At 49.1% G+C, this 23623-nt stretch overlaps 2 protein-coding genes across 2 annotated transcripts in view; one reads left to right on the forward strand and one right to left on the reverse strand.

Annotated features, from left to right (window-relative positions):
* The window catches only part of LHFPL2 (LHFPL tetraspan subfamily member 2), a 133993-nt gene that overhangs the window by 81757 nt on the left and 28613 nt on the right, over positions 1–23623 (forward strand). The gene's annotated exons all lie outside the window — the stretch shown is intronic.
* SCAMP1 (secretory carrier membrane protein 1) overlaps positions 20151–23623 on the reverse strand; it is a 113016-nt gene continuing 109543 nt past the window's right edge. The window contains exon 12 of the mRNA XM_054715132.1: positions 20151–20173. Coding sequence (XP_054571107.1) covers positions 20166–20173 — 8 coding nt within the window. The 3' untranslated portion in view covers positions 20151–20165. The remainder of the gene's footprint in view (positions 20174–23623) is intronic.

Raw genomic sequence — 23623 nt, forward strand, 5'->3', positions numbered from 1 at the left:
CGTTCTTTGTTTGTTTTTCATTTTTTAAAGTATTTTGTTGTTGTTAATCCTCACCTGAGGATATTTTTTCCATTGCTTTTCAGAGAGAGTAGAAGAAAGGAGGAAGGGAGCGAGTGGGAGAAAGTGAGAGAGGGAGGGAGATAGATAGAGAGAGAGAGAGAGAGAGAGAGAGAGAGAGAGAGAGAGAGAGAGAGAGACATCAGTGTGAGAGAGGCACATCAACAGGTTTGCACACGCCCTGTACAGGGGTGGGGAAGGAACTCACAACCCTTTACCCTTTGCTGCATGGGGAGACATTCTAACCACTTAGCCAGGGCAGGTGTTTTTTTAATTTAATTGATTTTAGAGAGGTAGAGGAAGGGGAGTGGGAGAGGGAGGGAGGGAGGGAGGGAGAGAGAGAGAGAGAGAGAGAGATCAATTTGTTGTTCCACTTATTTATGCATTTATTGGTTGATTCTTGTATGTGTGCCCTGACCAGGGATCAAACCCACAGCCTTGGTGTATAGGGACAACGCTCTAACGGTTATGTCATATACTACCCTTTACCTCTGCACACAATATGCCACAATTACCTAATCCTCACAGCTTCCAACTGCATGATAGCATTTAGTCTAGCAGTGTTTGGCAAACATTAGTCAACAGAGCAGCAAACCGCGGCTTGTGAGCCGCAGTTTGCCGACCACTGCTCTAACCAATTGAGCTACCTGGTCAGGATGGTATGGGTAAATTTTTAATTTTAAGGTATGAAGGTGCTTGCTTTTGACAAAGCTCTGACAATGAACATTTGGCTATTGGCATTCAGTAGAAGAATGTGTTTTTAAAAAGCAATTTTTCAAAATTTGTTAGCATTAGGCTTGTTAAAATGGAAGTTTGGGTCTCAGTATTTTTTAGCATCTTTTGAATGTGGGTGCTGTATCTTGGATGTTGGAGGGACTTCTCTATATTTATTGATTTACTTAAATGGCCCATCCCTCAGTTCCCCCATCTGTGAAGCAAGATGATAGCACTTCCCTCAAAGCGGTGAGGATGTTCAACAGTCAGACATTCATGGTAGACACTTAGCACATGCCTGTCGCTTTGGTAAGACTGTAAATTTCACCATCATTGTTAGTTACTGCTGCATACCCACAGTCTGCACCAGATGCACAAATATGGCGATGAGTTGGGAAGGACACAGTAGACCGTCAAAGAGATTAAGATGGAAGTGTGGGAACAACATTGAGTTAGGACCGTGGTCGGCAAACTTCGGCTCGTGAGCCACATGCGGCTCTTTGGCCCCTTGAGTGTGGCTCTTCCACAAAATACCACGGCCTGGGCAAGTCTATTTTGAAGAAGTGGCGTTAGAAGAAGTTTAAGTTTAAAAAATTTGGCTCTCAAAAGAAATTTCAATCGTTGTACAGTTGATATTTGGCTCTGTTGACTAATGAGTTTGCCGACCACTGATTTTTTTTAGGACAACGGTACTTATCTCACAGGTGTATTTTAACTCAGAAGGGCACAGCAGATATGGTTCTGTGGCTAATGCTGGCTGGAAATGCATCAGTTTAAACAGCAGGATTTTTTTTTTTTTCTGGGAGCACAATTACCCTAAAGAAAGATTCAATTGTAGACAGATGGTGGTGGTTCAGAGATCGATTGTAATCAATAAGAAGTCCTAGCAGCTGTCAGGTTCAGAAAGTAAAAAGGGTTGTCAGACTGAGAAACGAGAGATGAAAGGCCGAGATTGATGAGTATTGGATGTTACTGTTCATCACGCCAGCTCCCGTCCATCCTCTCTCTTCAGCACTCAGGGCAGGAGGCGTCCTGCCTTCAGTCTTCCCCAGGCAGCTCAATAAACAGCGGGCGTCTGGACAGATAACGCTGGGGGCAGGTGGAGGGGAGTTAGCCGATTTTTCCTGTTGCATGACATTGTTCAGTTACTCTTGATGGGGCTAAAAACTGTTGTAATAATGAAATTGGAAAATTCCACAATCTTTTTTTCCCTTCCTTTGCATGTAAAGTAAAATCTGAAATCCTTCATCCCTTGACTTCATTAGAAGTACAGTACGCCCTCAGTGCTGTCGGTAGGTTCTTGGAAACTGTGATTTTAAGTGAAATGGCATTTAACAAAACCAATTTTACCGGAGGCTAATTGCTATAAATAAGAGTTAAGTTCCTATAGCATATTTCTGGTCACAAAGCCTTCACCAAACTTCTAAATAGAGACCCAAAACACTTCCACTATTAAACACGGAAATAACTGTGAGCTGTACATACCTTTAAGAAAGGTGAATAAGAACAAGTAAGATCATTCTTTCCCAAACCACTAATTCCAGTTCAGGGCTTTGGGCGGCCAGGGCCCCTCCCAGCAGCCCAGGGCTCAAGGCGAGTACCCAGCCCGATCCCAGGGCCCCTCACACCCACACTCACTCAGACCGGGCCCGTGGAGGTACACCAGGTTACCGCATGCGCGTCTTTGGGATGCGAGAGGAATCCAGAGTCCCGGGAGAAAACCCACACACAGCAAACTTCACACAGACAGTGGCCCCTGCTGGAAATCAATTGTCCTTCCTCGCCAACGTTATAACAAAATGGTGTGGAATGAAGTGGCATTATTCAAGGACCTGCTGTACAGGGAAACTGGCCTTGTCCCTCCATTTTCAGGCAGGGGACTTTGTATATAAAACCTGCAAACACAAGGGCCAGGTGACATAATGGGACAGGAAGCTAATCCAAATTTCCGATCCTTTTGAATTAAAAATGACCCCAGCGATGGGGGTGGACTGTGTCTCCCAGGGGGCAATCCGAAAGTCACGTGGCCATTTGTTAAGTCTTCTTCACTCCTGAACTCACGGTGACTTCTCATTTGAACTTTTGTGGGGGGGAAATCTCAGCATTAAGAGCTTCCCCGAAGGTTAATCTTCAGTCTTGCTTCCTGATTTCCAGACAGAGCTGAGTTAAACACATAAGTGAGTCTGTTTGTTTTTCTGTCTCCAAGGTGTTTGGCCCCATGTCCGTCCTCCTGGCCGAGGTGGGAGAGAAACACTTCGTTACTCAGACAGAACACTGACAGGAACTAACCCTGGGAATGGTGACTTGACACAATGTTGGCTGGGGAAGTCCGGTTCTCCTTCAGGCAGGACTGAATGTTTCCCAAATCAGTTCTGACAAAGTGAGGCTAGCATTCAACTTTCTGGAGTTTCTCAAAAATGGTTTAGGATATTTCAAGCCAACTATATATTTGTTGCCTGTTTCTCAAATGTCTAACCTCTACTACCTGTTGAGTACTTCATGTATGTCAAACATTCTACTTTCTAAGCTGTGCTGTGGAAGTTTTTGTCTTGTAAAAGTTACCCTAGAATGTAAATACCATGTGATGTCTTTGATTTGACGTTGGGGTCAAATGGAGGGCAGTGTGGGCCTTCCCCCAGGAAAGAATGGAGGGTTGTCTTGTTTTCTTCATTTGGTTCTTAGAGTGCATTCAACGGGCAGCAGTGTAATAGCCTATCAGGGTAAAAACATCACTCGCCTCCACCGGGCTCTGTGTGGACAAGACTTGTGCTCAGAGATTACAGATGTGTGGGCGCGTTGTTGAATGTTAATGTGTGCGGCCTTAAATGCTGGGCACAAACCTACTACTCTTCTGGGTTATTTATTTTACTTTAGTGAGAAAAGAAAAGCACGGTGCACTTGAATGACATTAAGAGACAACTGCATGTTATGGAGATAAAAGTAAAGTGTGGGTCAGAAAAAAAGACAATGAAGAGAACATTTCACTGTTTCCAGGCTTTGTCCCACAAAGACTTGGTTGTGTTTTTGGATGACTGGTTAGAAGAGATACCCAATTTAGTGTGGTGTTCTCTGTGAGTCAGATGACTGTTTTAAACAGCTTAATTTAGACCTCAGCTCCCGGGTAAAGCCACTTTTTTCCAAACGAAAAGGTTTGGATGCTGATTGACTCATAGTGCTTTGCGTTCTGATTGTTCCATCCAATCCAGCCTGTGCGTGAGCCTCGAATGTGGGCCTGAGTGGGAGAGACAGCTGTTCTGTTCCCCATGTGAGGAAGGGGTGGGGGTAGGCTGAGAGGGGGCTTTTCTGACTGTGGCACAGTTTCCCACTGAGAGGTTTTAAATCCCGCCAGCCCCACTGAGGGGCCAGGAAACAGCTAGTGGGAGAGATCTGGCCTGTGGCTCCCAGTGCTCTCCTCAAGGGCAGAGGACTCTGCGGAGGCCCTTGGGTGCCTCTGCCACCCGCTTCCCCGGCTCCTCTGAGCTGACAGGAGCAAGCTGTGAGACAGCTCCTCCAGAGAGAGAGGCAGAGCTCGCAGCTTCGTGCTCCTTTGAAGTTTGTGCCTCTATTACTTGCCTCTTGCTGCATCAACTGAGAGCTGTCCGCCCCCCCTCCGGTGACCATCTTTAACTGTGTAGGTATTCACCAACTCTTACCAGGGTACCCTCTCCCCAAATTTAGCATATTTATTTTAGTTTGTGGCCCAGGGAGTTTTTAAAAGGTGTAATTAAAAAAAAAAAATCTGTTTTCATTGATTTCAGAGAGGAAGGGAGAGAGAGAGAGAAGAGAAACATCAATGATGAGAGGGAATCATAAATTGGTTGCCTCCTGCACGCCCCCTATTGGGGATCGAGCCTGCAACCTGTGCGTGTGCCCTCTCCTGGTTCATAGGTCGACACAATCACTGAGCCCTGCCGGCCTCGCTAAATTTTTACCTTTACCTCTTTGTGGCGGGATATTTCTATTTGGTCTGTAGCTATTTTTCCATTGCACTTACTTCTCCTTTATTCCTACCCTTCATTCCCAAAGGGATTAATGCAGCATGGTTTCCGTCAAGGTTAGCATTGACCTGTCGTTGTGTTTCTGGCATACTGACGTAAGTGCCCTTCTATGGGCTGTTCAGACATGAGCTCTGTGAGCGGTTTGTTTTTACCAGATGGCCATATGAATGACCTACCTGATTTTGTCTTCCAAGGTCATGGGTCAACAACCCTCTTAGCCATTATCATTACTACCATTTACTAAATGCTTACTATGTGCCAGGCTCTGTGTAAAGCATTTTACATGAATTTTCTCATTTAATGTTCATATCAACCAGGGAAGTAGGTAGTATCATCCCTACTTACAGCGAGGCAAATTGAGGCATCAGGAGATAAGTTACTTGTCCAACTTTATTCTGCTAGTATGTGCCATAGCCAGAGCTTGAACCTCATCTCAGTCTAGATCCTGTATCTTAACCAAAAGTGGATACCTTCTAGAGCAGAATTGTCCCCCAGGGCCATTGTTTAGTACCTAAAAGTATTTTTTATTGTCATAAGTAGGAGATGCTACTGGCATATAAAGGGAAGAGGCTCCGGGTCCTGCTAAATATCACACAATGTACAGGACAAGCACCCATAAGAAAGAATTATCTGGCCCTGAATGTTGAAAGTGCCAAGGTTGAGAAACCCTGTTAGAGACGTAGCAGAGTATTTGTGTTTAATAGTTAAGGGTGCCACTCAGGTGATGTACCAGAACCTTAGTTACTTTAAGAACTATTCCTTGTTTGCATAGTTTTAGAATTTTTTTTTTTTTTACATTACTGAATAGGGAAAGCATATACCTGATTACGAGGAGAAGGCATTTCATGCTCTTCCTTGCTTTTGAAGTGCAGAGGCTGTCTAGTCATTCTTATACTGCCCTGGTGATGTGGTTATTGGAATAGGCGTGGTGTTTGGATAATTACGCCAGGCATTTTTTTCTTTGGTTCTCACTCAGAGGCCTCAGTGCACATCAGTTCTGCTAGATGTCAGCAGGAAATGTTTACATTGTGAAATTTTAGTGTCTTGGCTCTGCTTGGGTCCCATGAGTGGGTGAAGCTCACATGACCCCGCGGAGCATGAGCTCAGACCCCATGGGCCAGCGGTGAGGAGGCCCGTGGGCTGAGGGAGCCTGGTCTGGGCACAGGGTAAGCCTGCTCCAGTTTCTTTGCCCACGAGGCTGATGAAGGTTCTGTGGGGAGGAGTTCTCAAAGCCTTAATCACAACCTTCTGTTTTGTGTCCAGTCACGTGCTCCGCCCTCTGCTCGACAGGCAAACCGAGCGCCCCAGTTGGAGAAGTTTAAGGTCTTCCTGTTTGTCTGAACTCCTGGCAGCGAAAACGTAGACATCTGTGCATTGTCCAGCCATTTCCTCCCCTCCAGCCCCCTCCTCACGCCCCAGCAGCATCTCCAGCGCCGTATTGTTCACATTCTTCCTCAGCTTGGCCTTGTGCTAACTGCCTGTTGATTGCAATGACTCTTCAGATAAAATATCCTTGGGACCTTTTTCTTTTAATGAAATCGCGGGGCGGGGGCGTGGGGGGGGGGGGGTGAATCCATGGACCCAGCCAGAATGCGAGGCACAACTTTTTGAAGTGTATCTCCGACCACAGTGAGACACTTTAGTTCCTGCTCAGCGATCCCCTTACTGCATTTTAGGATAAAATGTTTGTATGGCAGGATGTGAACGGCACTGTTGGCCACCGGGCTCCAAGGGCACCCCTCTCTTCTCTCTCTGCCTGGCCTTCCAGAACACTCCACCTCGTTCTTCCCCCTTGGCCTGCTCTTCGGCCCCTTTGGTGTTTTCTCCGTTCCCCAGGGTGGGGCCTCCTATTTTCTCATTCCTCCTCACCCTAGGCCCGTGGTCGGCAAACTGCGGCTCTCGCGAGCCACATGCGGCTCTTTGGCCCCTTGAGTGTGGCTCTTCCACAAAATACCATGGCCTGGGCGAGTCTGTTTTGAAGAAGTGGCGTTAGAAGAAGTTTAAGTTTAAAAATTTGGCTCTCAAAAGAAATTTCAGTCGTTGTACTGTTGATATTTGGCTCTGTTGACCAATGAGTTTGCCGACCACTGGCCTAGGAGATCACGTTCAGACCCCTGGCGTTCCTTACCCTGGGGGATTCCAAACCTCCGAGTGCCCGAGGCACAGCCACAGAGCCCCCCAGGGCTGCCTGATCCAGACTTGACTCGTGATCTTGCCAAGCACATCCCATCTCCCCTGTTCTTACTCCAGGGAATAGAACTGTTCAAGTGTTTGTTCGAATCTGTGTTGTTCTTGACCTGTGGAGCCTGTAGCGCCGAGTCCTGCTGTCTCCCCCGCACAGTGCTTCACCGCGGCCCCGCCGCGCGGTACGTCCGGGCCTTTCCCTTTCTCGCCTCCGTCACTGCAAGGTCGTCCTGACTGGCCTTCCTGACCCTCCAGGTGCGCCCCCCTTCCTGCCCCTTCCACATCCCCGGCAGCAGTCCCTGGATCGGGGGCTCGGCTCCCCGCAGAGCCTGTGCACGCCTCTGCGAGCGTGTGTGCAAGGTGCTTGTGCAGCAGACACACTCATTCAGGCAAGGCCTACTCCCGCCTGGTACTGGCCTAACCCTTGCAGGTATCCCACAGGCGACTTATTTCTAAAACGCAAGTCTGACTTCGTCCCTTTTATGCAGAAAATATTGTAGGGGCCCCTCATCATAATGTATTGGACGCATGTATCAGCCCCTCTGAGGGCGTGTTCCTCAGTGTGTTCAGGGCTGACACTGATCCGAGCTGGGCGGGCACTCAGGACTTGTTCCTGGCGGCCTTCTCTCTCTCTCCAGACAGAGCGGTTTCCATGGCCATGGCCGCTCTGTGCTGTGCCCACCTACTGCCCTGTCCGTCACCCCACGAGCCCGTGACCCTTTTGAGGATGATGGTCATTTTGCTGTCCCAGCGCCAACTCAGAACCAGGCTCGTGAATGGACGTCAGAAGTTCCTGTTGGTGGTATGCGAATGTGGCCTGTCTTTCACTCTGTCTAGAGGCAGAAATAAGATCAGTCCACCGCTTGGTTTCTGGATTTGGCTGGATGGTTTCCGAGGAATGGCCACTGCCAGCCAGGCCGCGTTAGCTTTGCTTTCTTTCCGTTGAGGAAATTAGGGTTCTCCTAGGCATCAGATACCTTACACGATGAGATGAAATGCTTGTTGTTTTCTCAGCCGCGGCCATTGGAGCACCTTCCTCTCTGAGAAGGTCCCATGTGGTCAGGACCTGAGAGGGAATTTAGTGGGAAGGGACAGGTTGCAAAAAGAGTTGCACATTTCTTTTGGGGATCGCACTTGATAGTCACAGACTCTCCCCTGAGTGTGGTCATTCGCTTTGTCCCTAGCCCGATTAGCACATATTTATTCTGTCAAATGCAGATCGCCTCTTTCAATGTTAACAACCTGCACTCACCGAGGTCTCAGGACCGGAGGAGACTGCGCTCCAGGACGGAAGTCACAGAGGGCACAGCAGCCCTGCCAGGGCCCCAAGCCTCCGCACCACGTGCACTTGATGGCAAACGGAGCACGTTTGTCCCTTAAATGCGATGTCGCCTAGGAATTTTCTTCATAGAAATTTGGACCAGAAACCCAGAGAGTCACTTAAACGTCACCCAAGTTCCTTGAAATCATTTTTAAAATTTCTCAACAATCCTGTAATTTAAAAGATAAATTTGAATAGGTACAGGAGTTAGAACATAAGGTTAATTTTCATTCTTCTATTTAAATTCGTCATAATAACTATCTAGCAGATATGCCTGGATTAAATATCCTTCACCCTTTCAGACATCATTTCTACTTACACACACACACACACACACACACACACACACACACACTCACTCACACACACACACACACAACCCTGAGTGTTATCTGCCACTTCACTTTGGCTCAGAAAACAAGCAATGCCAGCATGACCCAGCCCGTTAGCCTTCTTGTAAGAAGGGTTTTGTGTGACCATCCTGGGGCTGTCCAACAGACGCAGAAAAACTCCCATCTTCCCCCACCCCCCCATCCCAACTGCAGCTCTCTCATATGAGTGAACTAACTGTTGATTCACTTCACAGTTGTTATATTCCTGATAAAACTTTATAGTTTTCTCAAGATTCTCCCCCTCCCATGCTGCCCCCCTCCACCCAGCATGCCCATTTCTGTGGCTTGTCATGCTCCTCGGTGGCCTCATATCTGAGCTTCCTGATTCCAACTTCAGTGACAGTTTCTTAAGGAAGTAAGAGTATCTTTGTGTCTGTGCCTGCCCTCGCCCCCCCATCCCCCAGCATATTGCTCTACACACCCTGGACCGTCATTTCTTGAACATGGTGTTGGCGCCTAGAGGCACCTGCCTGGCCTCTCCTCTTTAAACCTCAGTGCTTAGTCCAGCTGAAGTTGGCTGTTGCTACTCACTATGGTAAATAGGGCTCACCAAATGCCTATCAATAGGAATTCTCCAGTTAGGGAAGCTGGCAATGTCAGACTCCTTTTTACGTGCTTCAGTTGTAGCAGCTATTTAATAAGCATTACTTTCAAAGAAGGGTGCGACTTAACAAGACAAAAACAAAGGAAAAATCAAGAAATCACATATTCTGGGTCCTGGGAAAAATAAGAGCTATGTTTGGAGAATTGGTGCAGTTTCACCCATTACCTCAGAAATCCATTGCTTCTGTCCTTTTAAGCCTCTGGGCACTTGGTTTCTTTTGCAGGGAGAGAGGTGTTTCTACGTGTGCGTGCCACACACACATACACACAACTTGTTTCCCACCTACACATAGCCAGCCTTCCAAGACTGCATTGTGGTTCCTGCCCACATGACAAAGGCTCAGTGGGGTTTCGCCCTTGCTTTTATGAATAGCCACCTCCACCAAAGGGCAGTTTGGGACAGAGGCCAGAAGTTAGGAGTGAAACTGGACTTACTTGGGAGTATTCTTGCTGTTGACCTAGGTTTGTTCTTCCAGTCCGTGCCTGCAGCCTGCCTACCAGTTTGGGATGTGTGTGGTTGACCGCCAAATAATTTGTCTTGCCAGAACCTCTCATCGCTGGCCTCTGCTAATTGTGCTTATCATTATAATCAAATCAATTTTACTGAACCTTGGTAGACATTGCCTTTGACAGCATTGGGACCAACGTTTTTTTAAAATATATTTTTATTGATTTCAAAGAGGAAGGGAGACAGAGAGAAACATCAATGGATGAGAAACATTGATTGGCTGTCTCCTGCACACTCTCTACTGGGGATCAAGCCCACAACCCAGACATGTGCCCTGACTGGGAATTAAACCATGACCTCCTGGTTCATAGGTCCATGCTCAACCACTGAGCCATGCCGGCTGGGCAGGACCAAATTTGAAAAAAAAAAAAGGTTTTAGAAAAAAAATCTATCCATGATCTCACTGTTAATGTCACGTAAAATTGAAAATCACTTTAAATTAACGTCAGCTCAGCAGCTTCATCACCAGGCTGTTGGGTTGGAGTGTTGAATTTTTAAACATCGTTTGAGTCATTTGGTTGATCATAACAAAATGAGACATTTTATTAGATCATTAATAAGAATACTCATTAGAAATAAGTGCCCCTGGATAGATGCAACTCAGCCTTCTGGGGCCATTTATAACTGATGAGAGAATTGCACCTTAATAATTCACCAAGAAGCAAAGAATAAACAGCAGCAAAAATTAATTTTATGGGACAGTTTCATACGGTTTATGTTTTGAAATAAAAGGGATATGACTTTTGACTCCTGCCTGAAACCAAAGCACTGAAAATGGGTTCTCTGTGTTCAGCTTCTCCCGCTGGAGAAACGCACACCGAGATGCTTTTGTTCATCAGTTGGCACCCTTTATTAAAAAGTGATTAAAACCCTGCATCCTACCATGTCCTCTGGCATATGTCTATGAAATTCTTCATGATCAAGCATTTTACTTCTCCAGAACAGGGGGCAAAAGTCCCTAAGAAAGGAAAGACCCGTTTGGGAGTGTGGATTTTCAGAACTGAGAAGGAAGGGTTCATGGCCGGAACCGGTTTGGCTCAGTGGATAGAGCGTCGGCCTGCGGACTCAAGGATCCCAGGTTCGATTCCTGTCAAGGGCATGTACCTTGGTTGCAGGCACATACCCAGTAGGGGGTGTGCAGGAGGCAGCTGATCGATGTTTCTCTCTAATTGATGTTTCTAACTCTCTATCCCTCTCTCTTCCTCTCTGATAAAATATATTAAAAAAAAAAAAAAAAAAAAAAGAAGGAAGGGTTCTGAGCAGGCTCCATCTCCGATGCTGAGGACAGGGGAGGCCTCCTTTCCAGCTGTTAAAAGACTGGAGTGGAACTGCTCTGCTGTGCTCCCAAGACCGAGAGACACTCGGGAACCGGGAGTGAGGGGCTAGAGGCGGGCTCTCCACCCCAGGAAAGAGGCGCGTGGAGCCAGGCTAGCCCAGGCCCTTCGGTCAGGGCCCTGTGCGGTGCCAAGGGCATGCCCCAGCCCGTGGTTTACTTGCTCTGTGATCAGGTGAGGCCTCTTCTGCCTCTGCACTTGGCATTCGTCATAATCTAAGGGGGTCCCTGTCTCCCCTCCAACCAGAGACGTGGGTCCTGGAGAGCCACCTCTCCCTGTTCTGGGAGGAAGTGATGAAGGTGGTCCTGTGCTCAAAATGACTGACTCTGGGAGCCCAAAGTGACGGTGGTGATCTGCAGAGCCTCCCTCTCACTCTGTACTTGAGACATTGAAGCCAGAGTAGTTAGGGGGCTGTGCATGCTCACACCCCAGTTAGTCGAGAGCCGAGAGCAGAAGCCACATTTCCCCTGCTTCCTACTGGTGTTCCCCGCCCCCCCTCCCCCCCCCCCCGACATCATGTGACTTTGCCATTTGACAAACTTCAGACCATAGTGAGTTAATGATATTAGAAGGTGATTGGGTGTATGTGTGGCCGTGTGGAGACAAACAGACTTCAAGAACAGAAACATAAATGGTAACCACTATGATAATGATAGTATTGATTCCCACCACCTATCCAGTACCTACATGTATACCTTGCTTTACATGCATGCGTTTTGTAATCCTGTCGCACCCTGTGAGGTGGATACTTTGATCACTCCCACTTCAGGGAAGTTCATTGTCCAAAGACTTGAGCTGGTTAATGGCCCAGCAGGGTGATAGCACTGAAGCAGGTCTGGCTCCATTTTGCGTGCTTTCTGCCACAGGACTCCTTTTCCGTGGAGAAATTGGTATGTGAGGGTGAGGCTAATTGCCCACATGCCAGGTGGGCCCCCGAACAGGAAGTCCTAAATGGCGGTGCCGGAGGGTGACCTCCAGTGGCCATGCTGATGTGGGGTTGGGGGGTGAGAGGCCGGACCCTGTTCCAGGAAGAGTAGGCTACCTGAATGGAGTACTTGTCATGTGCCAAACACTGTTCTAAACTTGTTATTTATTTTACTTAATTGATCTTCACAACAAGCCTATGTGGTCGGCACCATTAGTACCCCACTTGACAAACGGGAACTGAGGTGCAGAGGTGCCCGAGGACTCGAGCCAGGATTCAAATCCAGACAGCCTGGCTCCAGGCTGAACCGCTCCCGATGCTGCCTTTCTGGATGAGCTCATTGGTCTGCAAGGGTGGAGCAGCGGGGTTGGGAGCCGCCTTGAGAAGGGTGGCTGTTGAGCTCACCTGTAACCTGGGCATGAGACCTTCCCCCAAACATTGCCTGGCCCATATTTCATGCTGGGACCCAGAATTGTCGTGGGAGAGCTTGGCACTTGGGAGGCAGGGACTTTCTCTGTGGGCGTTGTCTCCCCAGGCCCGTGGGGTCAGGACTGTGGGAAGTCATGCGCTGTAATGAATCTGGAGTTCAGAGAACTGTGTCAGCACTCCGGGCATGTTCCTTTTTATCACCGAACCAAAACACCGTCTGTGTTTTCCCCTTCATGTATCCCCCCAGGCTCTTTTGCCTCGCACCCGTCGGTTCCTGAGCCATGCGGGTTCTAGTGAGTCATCCGCTCTGGCCTGGCGCATGCCGGGGAGGATGGTGGCAGGAGCCCACTGTGGCACCTGGAGGGCATGGCACTGGGAGGCTTCCTCCTCGCCTGCCTTGGTTAGCAGCCCTGACGGTTGAGCAGCTGGGGAAGGAGGAGTTAGGGCTGTCTCTTCTTACGGAAGTGAACCTAAAGCCATTTCTCTCCCAGCCTTCCTTTCTCTTTTGCCTTTTAGTGGCTTGGTCTTGTGATACATACTCTCTTCTTGTGAGACATCCAGTTGAACTGTATCTCTATTTACTATGCCTCACTATTGTTAAAAGCTGTTAACAGTGAGTCCCTGTTTCCAGAAAGAGAATAGTGGATCTTATGAACAAGTAATCGGGGCTCAGATTTCCAGAACAGGGTTTTCTCTGACTGCCTTGAACTCTGAGTCTGCACTGATTCATCTAGGGTGCAGTGAGGAACGCTCATTGGACCTCCTCCTGCTGCCCGGAACATTCCTGAGTCATTAGGCCAGTTCAGTAACGCAGGCCAAGACTGTTGTCTGCATTTACAGATTGTCCCGTATCTGCAAGTACCTGAAGCTACTGGCAACTGTACAATGAACTTGCTTTTCCTCGAAGAACGTGTTGTTTTGGGAATGACACGTAAGCATCTGTTTGCAAAACACAGTTTGAATCCTAAATATCTGGGGAATTCCTCTAGTTAACAGATGAGGAAAGTTTAAACCTGCCTGCCATTTTTAGTTTGGCATTCTCGTTAGGGAGAGTTGAAAACCACTGGGTAACTTGATCTCTGGCCTTGAAATCACTGAGATGGACAGTGTTTAATGAACTGAGTGTAGTTTCAGTGGACAAGTCTGTCTTGCTGATTTTTTAGATGTTTAAAAGTTGACAGTTATGTGTGTGTGTGTATGTGTCTGCATGCAGTCCTGATCACACCGTATTTCATGGTTTTAAATATATGAGAGAAATAAGGCACTAGAGAGGGGAAATCTCCGATACATAAATTAAATTATAAAGAGCCATGTTTGCACACATGTACGTTGGTACATTTTGTTCTTTATTGCATGTGTGTTTGATGTGTAAATACTCAGGCTGTTTTCAGATCCTTCTCTAAGCTCGCTGTCAGGCAGTGTGTACTGTGGACACAGCACGGGCCGGTTCAGCCATAGGCCTGCAGGTTGTAAAAGCCAGCATCAAAACAAAGAAACAAACACACAAAAAAACAAGAAACCCAGTGAGACTGAACTTTTCAGTGATGCTTTTATAAATATGAACATAGTCTACACGAGACTTTGGCCTTTTACTTTAAATCATTTGAAAACCCTTAATTCCACTACTGCTTAGCAGTATTGACCTCAGTGAGAATGTAGGTGTTTTCTAAGGTAGTGAGCAGTGACTAGCTTTGCCTTGATCCCTGGGCAAATACCAAGTTTGGCTCTTGGTTCTTAAGGGTATGGGTTGCCTTATGTTATTAGGCCCAGCGCATGGGTAACATCCTGTAGTGAGTCATTAGAAATGCTTCACTCCCCTGAAAGCTTTGCAAGCAAACCTGTGGCTGCGGGTAGCTTTGCGTTGTGATTGGAGTGCTTGTTTTACTGGGGTCCGGGGCGAAGGCCGCTCTGTGGGCTGCTCCTGCCCTGTGCCCTCCAGGAAGTTCTCGGGCTGGAGTTTCACTGGCCTGCCCCTGGGCCACTCCGGGATGAGGATTCTGTTGTGTGCACGGCACCTCCTGAACGGTTGCTCGGAACCTTGGCTCCGAGGGGCAGTTTCCACATGAACCACTCTGGCTTCCTTCTGTCGGCAGCATTCATGGTTCAGGTGTTCAGGGCCAGAGGAGGGGCAGGGAAAGAAAAGCTTTTTTTGCCATTTTTAAAGTACCTGTGGCTACTTCCAGGTTAACATTTTTGGTTTGTACTAATTATTGAGTTTATAAAGTGACAGTTATTGCTGTGTTTGTTTTTAAAGAACTTGGTTCAAAAGGAGTCAGTACCTAACTTAAAACAACTTCAGTTTTATGGCATCTAAAGAGCTAAACAAACAAACAAAAACAGACTCATAGATACAGAGAACAGACTGATGTTTGCCAGATTGGAGCCAAGTGGGGCGGGGGCAGAAAAAGGTGAAGGGATGAAAATGTACAAATTGGTAGTTAGAAAATAGTCACAGGGATGTAAAGTATAGCACAGGGACTATCTATACTAATAAAAGGGTAATGTGCAAATTGGTCACGACGCCCTCACAGTAACAATCGAAAAGCAGGCTGCATGGGGCGATAAGGCCGGCAGGGGTGTTAGCGAGGGTCTACCAAACGACTGACCAGCAGGCTGTGTGGGGCGACCATGCCGGCGGGGGGGGGGGGGGGGGGCAGGCAGTGAGGGGTGATCAGGCCAACAGAGGAGGGCAGTGAAGGGTGACCAGGCTGGCAGGGGGGGCAGTTGGGGCAACCAGGCTGGCAGGGGTGAGCAGTATGGGGCGATCAGGCTGGCAGGCAGAGGCGGTTAGGGGTGATCAGGCTGGCAGGGGGGCAGTTAGGGGCGATCAGGCAGGCAGGAAGGTGAGCAGTTAGGAGCCAGCGGTCCCAGATTGTGAGAGGGATGTCCAAGGTGTCCTGGATTTGAGAGGGTCTAGGCTGGGCTGAGGGCCCCCCCCCCTCCGTGCACGAATTCCGTGCACCGGTCCTCTAGTAGTAAATAATATTGTCATAACTATGCATGGTGTCAGGTGGGTACTAGACTTATCAGGGGCATCACTTCATAAAATCATATAAATGTCTAATCACTATGCTATTCACCTGAAACTCATATAAAATAATGTTGTATGTCAATTGTAATTAAAAAATAACAAATTTCAGTTTTAACATGGCAGGCACACTCATGAGCTGATGACGGTCTCCCAGGAATCCACCAGTTTTCACCCTAATGTATGCTCTCCTTCCACTCTGAAATGGCCTTTTTTCTAGAAGGAATATTCTGATTCTCATGGTGGAGATTGGGTGAAAAAATTTAAAGTGTGGTCATGGCGGATGGCCCACCTGCGACTCCCTGCTTCCGCCTTGTGCCAGAGGCATTGGCGCGGTGTCTCACGCTCTCTGCTTTGCTTGGTCTATGTCCCAGCTGCCATTACTTCCCGTTCGGTAGCCAGAGACCCAGGCCTGTCAGCCTCCCGTTCTCCATGATCGCTTTCCCGTCTGTTAGTTGAGACCCTCACTCTAGCCCCGTGGTCTCCATTCTTTGGGAAGTCCTGGCCTGACCCATGTTGGAGACAGGCCTGTGGGCAGCCCTGCACTTTGGCTCTGTGCCAACACCTGGTACCCGCTGGCCCTAGAAGTGTCTCTGGAGCTGCCATTTGACTGAGGCTTCTCCTTCAGACAAAGCTCAGGTCTTCTGTGCTTGTTGGGAGCAGACTTCCGAGTTGCAGTCCTAACCGGTGGCTGCAGGAGGTGGCTGGGGCCACCTGGGATGGAAGGAACAGAAGCAGAGGGAGGAAAGCAGGGCAGCTCCAATGAGTCAGGGCCATTTGGTCAGAGGCCGCAGGGCAGCCTGGCATGGGAAGTGATCCTTCGAGCTGCCTCTCGCAGTCACTTCTGGTGATCTCGTTGACTCAGCGGGGGTTTCCTTACTTCCCAGCACTTCCATTCATTAACCCCAGAGTGAATATATTAGGAGAGCAAAACCTTTATAGCAGCAGTGACCTATACAGGGCACATGCTCCTGAGATAGTTGCCAGGCTTTAATGTGTGTCACGAGATGATGTTTGTTACTGTTTGATTTCAAAGAGCTCTGTGCCATGTACATGGTAGGGGACGGTGAAGTTGAATCTAACCTGACACCAAGAGAGGCAGGATGGGTGGCAGGCACTCGGACTCTGCCGGGAGCCGCAGCCCATGGAAGAGGTGGGTCGTGCTGTGACCCTGACATCTCAGCACTGGCCCCAGAGCGTTGGTTTCTCGCCCACACTGCGTGTCTGTGCGCCAGGGTCCGCAGTGCCTCTGCTTCGTGCTGTCGGCCCCCGGCCGATGGAGAGGGCTCTGTCTGGGACTTTTCTGATCTCCTGGGAGAGGGAAGAGAGCTGGACAGCAAAGCCCCAGCTCCGGACTCTTCTGCTCAGAAGCGGCCGATTGGCTGAAGCAGGGCCCGTGGTCAGGCCTGACGTCAACGGGCTGGGAAAATGTAACCTCCTCCAAGGAGGCACGGAGAGTATTTGAAATAATAACCCAGTCTTCCACAGGGGCTTTTCCAGAAGCTTCCAGTACGGAAGGGCCTCTGGTTCTAGTTGATTCTTGGGTTTTTGGGTGCTTTATGGATTTTGTGAGAGAGACTCAACTAACAGGTGGCGTAATCCTCTCCATTTATCATGTTTGGGCTCTTAAGCTGTTGGAAGGGACCCTGGTGGCACTGATCTTGTGAACAAGCAGTTATTCTTCCTGCCTCTGCGCAGAGGGCCTGGGAGGCCTGCAGTTGCTGTGAGAAAGGCCGTGGTGCGCCCAGCCCTGGAGAGGCTGCCCAGCTGTCCTCCCAGGTGGGCTGGGAGCCCGTCTCCCGCGGGTTGTTTATGCTCCGAGTGGAGTCGCTTAAGCAGAGGGCATTACTTGTGTATCTTGATTTTTATGTGTAAGTTCTTTGTTTTCCACTCTTTAACACTTTTCTCTATTAAAACTCTGTACTTTCTTACTAATCCTGAAAAGACTAATGAGGCTCACTTCAAGATGTATATTTCGCCTGATATCACAGAATTCCTTATGAATGTGAAATATACATTTTGTTTGAAAGTATATAAAGCAGCGACATTAAAAGGCAACTCTTCAAGTTCTTCTTATTTCATCTAAATAAACGATAAAACCTTTTGACCCCACAGTATGGACAGGGCATCGGCATATCGCCCCTGGCTTATAGGATCTGGAGAGTTGGGTTTTCGGTCTCTCCAGTCTAATGAAGCAGGAGGGCACATAAAGATAGACTAGCCTCCTAATGGCTTTTAGGTGACATTCGTAGAAGGGAAAAGGTTAGTTTAAAGAAACTAGGACCAGACAGGTGGACGGACCTGCTCTCTGGCTGCCGATGCCTCAGGATGGAAATGAGCCCTCTCGAAAAGAAAAGGTGCTCAGAGCGTGATGACTGGGTAAGGAGGAGTCGGAATGGGCACCTGGAAGGAAATATGACTGGCCTTGGACAGTGATTTAACAAACTTGACAGTGAGCAGGAGCTCACGGGGAGCTCCAGGCCGAGAAAAAAAAAAAAGCGGCTAGTTGAGGTGGTTTGAAGGATTAGGACCTTGCTGCCCGGAGAAGCCGCGCAGCAGCAGAAACCACCCAGGGGTGCAAGGGAGAGAGAAGCGTGGAGGGGAGCCACGCTGGGGTGAGGGAATCCCCAGAATGCCTGAAATGAAGCAGCCTCCGTGGTAAGCTCCTGACCGTTGGAGTGGCCTAGGCCACCTGGTCATGTACTGAGAGGCCAGCCCAACTCTAGGAGGTGGGAGTTCAAGAGAAGTCAAGGCCATGTGGCCAAACTGGTGTTTTCTGAGGCAAAGTCCAAGACCTTCAGGTGGAATGGAGATAAAGAATGTTAACAGCAGCTGAAACCAGTTTGGCTCAGTGGATAGAGCGTCGGTCTGCGGACTGAAAGGTCCCGGGTTCGATTCCGGTCAAAGGCATGTACATTGGTTGCGGGCACATCCCCGGTAGGGGAGTGTGCAGGAGGCAGCTGGTCGATGTTTCTCTCTCATCGATGTTTCTAGCTCTCTATCCCTCTCCCTTCCTCTCTGTAAAAAATCAATAAAATATATATTTTTAAAAAAAAGAATGTTAACAGCAAATGTACTCCCAGTCTTAACAACTAGGGTAGGGGTGGGGATTTTGCCATTTTGCAGAAGAGAGATTACAGGAAACAAAAGCTGACTTTGGTCTATGATTGGGAGAAGCTGCTGGGACCCAGAAGCCGGCCAAGATCTGTCCCCTCTGACAAGTCAGATCCCGCATCCCGCCAGCCTGCCAGCCTGGACACAAGGATTAGCACAGACCTTAAAATTTTTTAGAAAAACAACAGGTTTGCTTAATTTAGTAAATACTGTGAATGTCCGTCCAGATGAGACTGTATGACTTGCCTCTTTAGGACATCCCTTTTTTAAACGTAAAGGTTTTAGAAATCTGTTTTAAGTTGCACCTGCAAATGTAAAGCTGCCAGAGCCGGGTTCTCACTGGACTTCGGACACTGCTCTGTCCTGGGGGCTGGCTGTGCCCTGCGGGGTGGTAGGTAGCAACCTCCGCCTCTCCCACTAGATACCAGGAGCCCCATCCCCTCCTATCCCCAAGGTGTGGCAACCAAAGATGTCTTCAGACTTCGCCAGATGCCCCCTGCGAGGGGAGCGGAGGCAAAACTGCCCCTGGTTGAGCACCACAGCGTGAGTTTTCCCAGGAGCGTCCGGAGGAAAGGGATTTATCGAGACCATGGGATGGAGGTTGGCAATAAACAAGGAGTGTTGAGTATGTTGAGCCGGTAACTCAGAGAACAATGTAATTATTAGTGCATTAGGGCCCTCTTCTTGAGTAAAGTCAACATGTGTGCATTTCCATAGCGAGTATTGTAGGGGGTGGCCAGGGCAGCTGAGAGTTTTTAAAACCTCCTTTGGTAGCTGTATTTTTTTCCCCTCTAAAGTCATGCAATGTGCTAAGCCTTGTGTCTCGGCCCTGTCCCTACACTTCCAAAGCCGCTTTTGTGTCGAAGAGAGAAGGTCCTGACTGTGCGGGCAGCCCCTCCGTGCCCTGCGAGGATTATTGGGCAACACATGCGCCCGGGGGACAGCTGGCTTCCCTGGCGTAATCGCTGGCCCCTGGACTTGTGCGGCTGGAGAGCTGTGCTGGGGACAGGTGCTTGGCTCTGTCCTGCCGGGCGGGGCCACACTTCCCTGCCCCTTCTCTTCCGTCTCTCCCTCCCCCGCACAAGCGCAGGCCAACCTCAGGGCTCCCAGGCTTCCTTCCTCCTGATGCCGAGATATCGCTGCCCGGACTCTCCTGGGGGCTTGGGAAGAATGCCGTTTCTGGCAACACCTCCAGGAAGTGTGATTCAGTGAGTGGGAGGGAGGGGGACCGAGAATGTATGGTTTTGGAGCAGGTGGCCTAGGCCCCGGAGGAGGCGGGTGGTCCGGGCGGGGACCACACTGGGGAGCAGCAGCACAGTAGCCGCTCACCATCACGGGGAGGTGAGAGCACACACCTCTCCCCTCCAGGCCCCCAGAAGACACGGATGTCCAAGGAGATGGAGATCATGAAAACAGGTATCAGCCACGAAACTGCCAGTGAGGGAGGAGCAGCACGCTGCTTGTTCGGACCACATGGGGCCGTGCAGCAGAGTTACCATTAATAATAGGCCTTGTCTCTCCCCGCCCTGGGCCGCCCAGCCTCTGCCACTTTTGGGGCTCAGTAGCCTGAAGAAAAAGAGAAAGATTAAAAACCAAACAAAACTGAAAACACTTTAAAATCTTTAAAAAAAAAAAAAAAAGAAAGAAAGAAAGGGCGAATCCTCCTCCGGGAAGTCACCTTTGCAGCTTCAGGCCTGCCCACCGCACCCGGGGGTCCCGTCCGTGGGTCCTGTGGGTGGTGAGCTGCCCTGTCCACATGCCCCCCGCCTCCCTCCCCCCCAACACCAACACATATTTTGCATCTCTCTTCCTGGCGGCTGTAACCTTAAACCCTTTAACCGCAGGGGCCCGAGGCCTGTATTTAAAGAGAAACCTGTATCCCAGAGGCCGCGTGGACACCATTTCGTTGGCCCTTTAGGAATTTTTGTAATTTGGAGGGAAGGCCCCGTTTTAATAAATTTACTTTGGAAATTGGGAGCTTCAGACCAGGACAGCTGAAAGTTGCAAACTCCCGGGGAGGGCCATGCAGTTTTGAGAGCCTCCCGTCTGCGGCCCTGCGGCCTCCTGGTGCCTCCTGCTTCCGGATGAGCCAGCGCTGCCACCTGAGCCAGCTGCGCGGCCCTGCTCCGGGAAGGGCCCTGTGTCCTGTGTGGTCCCTATAAAAAGTCCCGGCAGGGCTTGGGGTGGCGGGGCAGGGAGATGGACGCTGCTACCAGCAGCTACCCCACGGCCTCCCTGTGCGCGGGTGACCTGCGCGGACGTCACCGAGGGAGGCTGTCACCTGCGCGGACGTCACGGAGGCCAGGCCGGGTGAAGGGCTCAGCCCTGCGGCCCGCACTGTCCATGCGGGTCTGCGCGATAGGATCACCGCTCCCTGGCCTGGGCCTAGGTCAGCTGCCAGCAGCCGGCTGAGGCTGAGTGGGCCTTGGAGACTGAACTTGGATGTAATTAAGGGGAAGCCAATCCGCATCACGTGGCCTCAGAGGGGTCCCTGTTTGAGAAAGTCTGGTGTGGGAACCGTCTTCCTCAAGAACCTGGATAAATCTATCCATAACGAGGCACGTGATGACACTTTTTCTGTTTTTGGAAACATTCTGCCCTGCAAGGGGGGGGTGTGATGAGCACGGCTCTAAGGGTTATGCCTTTGAGACCCGAGAGGCTGCAGACAAGGCCATGCCGCCTCTGCAGGCACCCCAGCCTGCGGTCCATGTGCAGGGCAGGAGCCCTGGCCGCCTCCATGCTGGCCGCAGCACCCCCGCCAGGGACAGAAGCAGATGCTGGGAGACCGTTGGTTCCCACTCATCCGAACCAGGCATGCGAACCTGGCTGGAGAGACTGCGGGGACGCGTCTAGAGACCGACAAGTCTGAGTGCTGCACGTGCCGGAGTCCCCGAGCCTCCGCTCCGGGTGGATGAAGCTGTGGCGGGTCTACAGGCTCATCATGCCAAGCAGGAAGCTGCCCAGAAGGTGGGCACTACCTCTTAGGCCAAATTACCCCTCATGGAATTCAGCTCAAGGTTTGAAGACTTCCTAGCTTGTCCTATGGACCTCAACACCAAGAACCACAAACTGAAAATTGAATAGGTCATTTTGTATCAAAGGTCAATTATGAAGCACCTAGGATTTTTCAATTTAAAGGATATAGTCTCTGGGTTCTGCTATGGTCCAGACAGTGTTAACTCCCCCCTCCCCATTATGGTTTTGATTCCTCCCCGCTCCCCGCCACCCCCCGAAATTGGTTTTATTTGATGTACCCAAGTCTTCAGTTTCTCAATAAAGAAAACAATTCTCCATTTAAAAAAAAAATAATAGGAGTTAACATTTTTGAGTACTCACTGAACCACAAATACTTGAAGCTAATCATGTGATAATGATTGATAATAGCTAAGCTATGTCGAGCACAATGAATTGGAAGCCTTGCTGATTATTTTACATACACTTTCTCTTCATCCCCATGGTAGTCTCATAAAGAACGTGCTGTTAGCCTTATTTTGCAGATGAGGAAACTGAGGCTGGCAGAGGTTAAATATAAAAGACACACAGCTGTTTAGTGGCAAAGTGGAGATTTTATCCCAGGCCTGTTTACAAAGCTCTTAAAACACTGCCACCCCACCTCACACTGCTCAGTGCCCTTTCCCAGCATGCCTTGGTCCCCTGCCGAATGCCCCCTCCACATGGCTGAGCGGTAGCAGAGAGCGAGGCAGGAGAGAAGCGTTGGCAGCCCAGGTTGGTCCTTTTTATTTTTATTTATTTATTTTTAAAGATGTTTTTCTTGATTTCAGAGAAGAAAGGAGAGGGAGAGAGAGATAGAAACATCAATGATGAGAATCATTGATCGGCCGCCTCCTGCACACCCTACACTAGGGATTGAGCCCACAACCCGGACGTGTGCCCTGGCCAGGAATCCATCCATAACCTCTTGGTTCGAAGGTCGACACTCAACCACTGAGCCACACCGGCCGGGCCCAGGTTGTTCCTTTTTTAAAGGAAGGCTCTGCGGTTAGAGGAAGGATGGCCCTTCCTTCTGGTCACACAGATCTCTCCCCATCGGCCGCTTGGAAGTTGTAGCTCCCCCACCCCCACCTCCTCGATCTGCAGATCTTTCTGTGTTTTTATAAGTTGCATAGAAAATGTGGTTCCATTTCAAAGAAGCCAGCAAACGTTTCTTAGAAATGAAAGTCCTGTGGAAAAAGACTTCTTTAGCTTCTAGGATGGCATCTCTCAGGACAGGGCTTCTCAACCGAGGCATCAGAATCCACCCAAGGAGCCTTCAAAACGCAGAATCTGCCCAGGTCTGCCTTCTGCCACTTCCTCACAATAATTCGGATTCTTTAGGACCAGAGAGGACCTTTGCATGTTCTCTATAGATAGAGAGATACACACCCATGTGTATGTATGCATTTGTGAAATTATTCTGATTCGGAAGTGTAGCCCCAGTCATTTTCCTCCCAGATGTGACACAATAGGAATTATATAGCATCACCTGCCAAGGATTCTCCCCAAAATATTGAAGCTGAATCTAAACTAGCCTTTAGATTTAACCTCCAGTTTCTATAAAACAGGCTAGAGAGCAATCTTAAATGGCCTCGTGAGGAAATAGACAAATCTAGACTGTTGGGTATTCTGTAAGACAGCTGGCCTGGTAGCTTCAAAAAAGTCAGTATCGGGGGAACATGGGCAGGGAGGGAAATATTAGTGTTGGAAGGACTATTCTTGACTAAAAGAAACTAAAGACACAACTAAATGCAGTGCATGAGCTTTGAGTCATGGTTTTAAGAAAACAGCTATTAAAATAGGCAGAGTAGAGAAATTTGAATGTGGACTATGCTTTGAATATAAGGGGTTATTGTTAGTTTTCTTGGGCGTGTTAATTTTATTGTGGTTACGTAGGAGAAGGTCCTTATTTTTAGGAGGTGTATGCTAAAGTACTTAGAGGTGAAGTGTCAAGACATCTGCAACTCATTTTCAAACAGTCCAGGAAAGAAATGTCTGTGTGTGAGTGCTGGTGTGAGTGTG

Source organism: Eptesicus fuscus, chromosome 4 (genome assembly GCF_027574615.1).
Source record: "Eptesicus fuscus isolate TK198812 chromosome 4, DD_ASM_mEF_20220401, whole genome shotgun sequence".
NCBI lineage: Eukaryota > Metazoa > Chordata > Mammalia > Chiroptera > Vespertilionidae > Eptesicus > Eptesicus fuscus.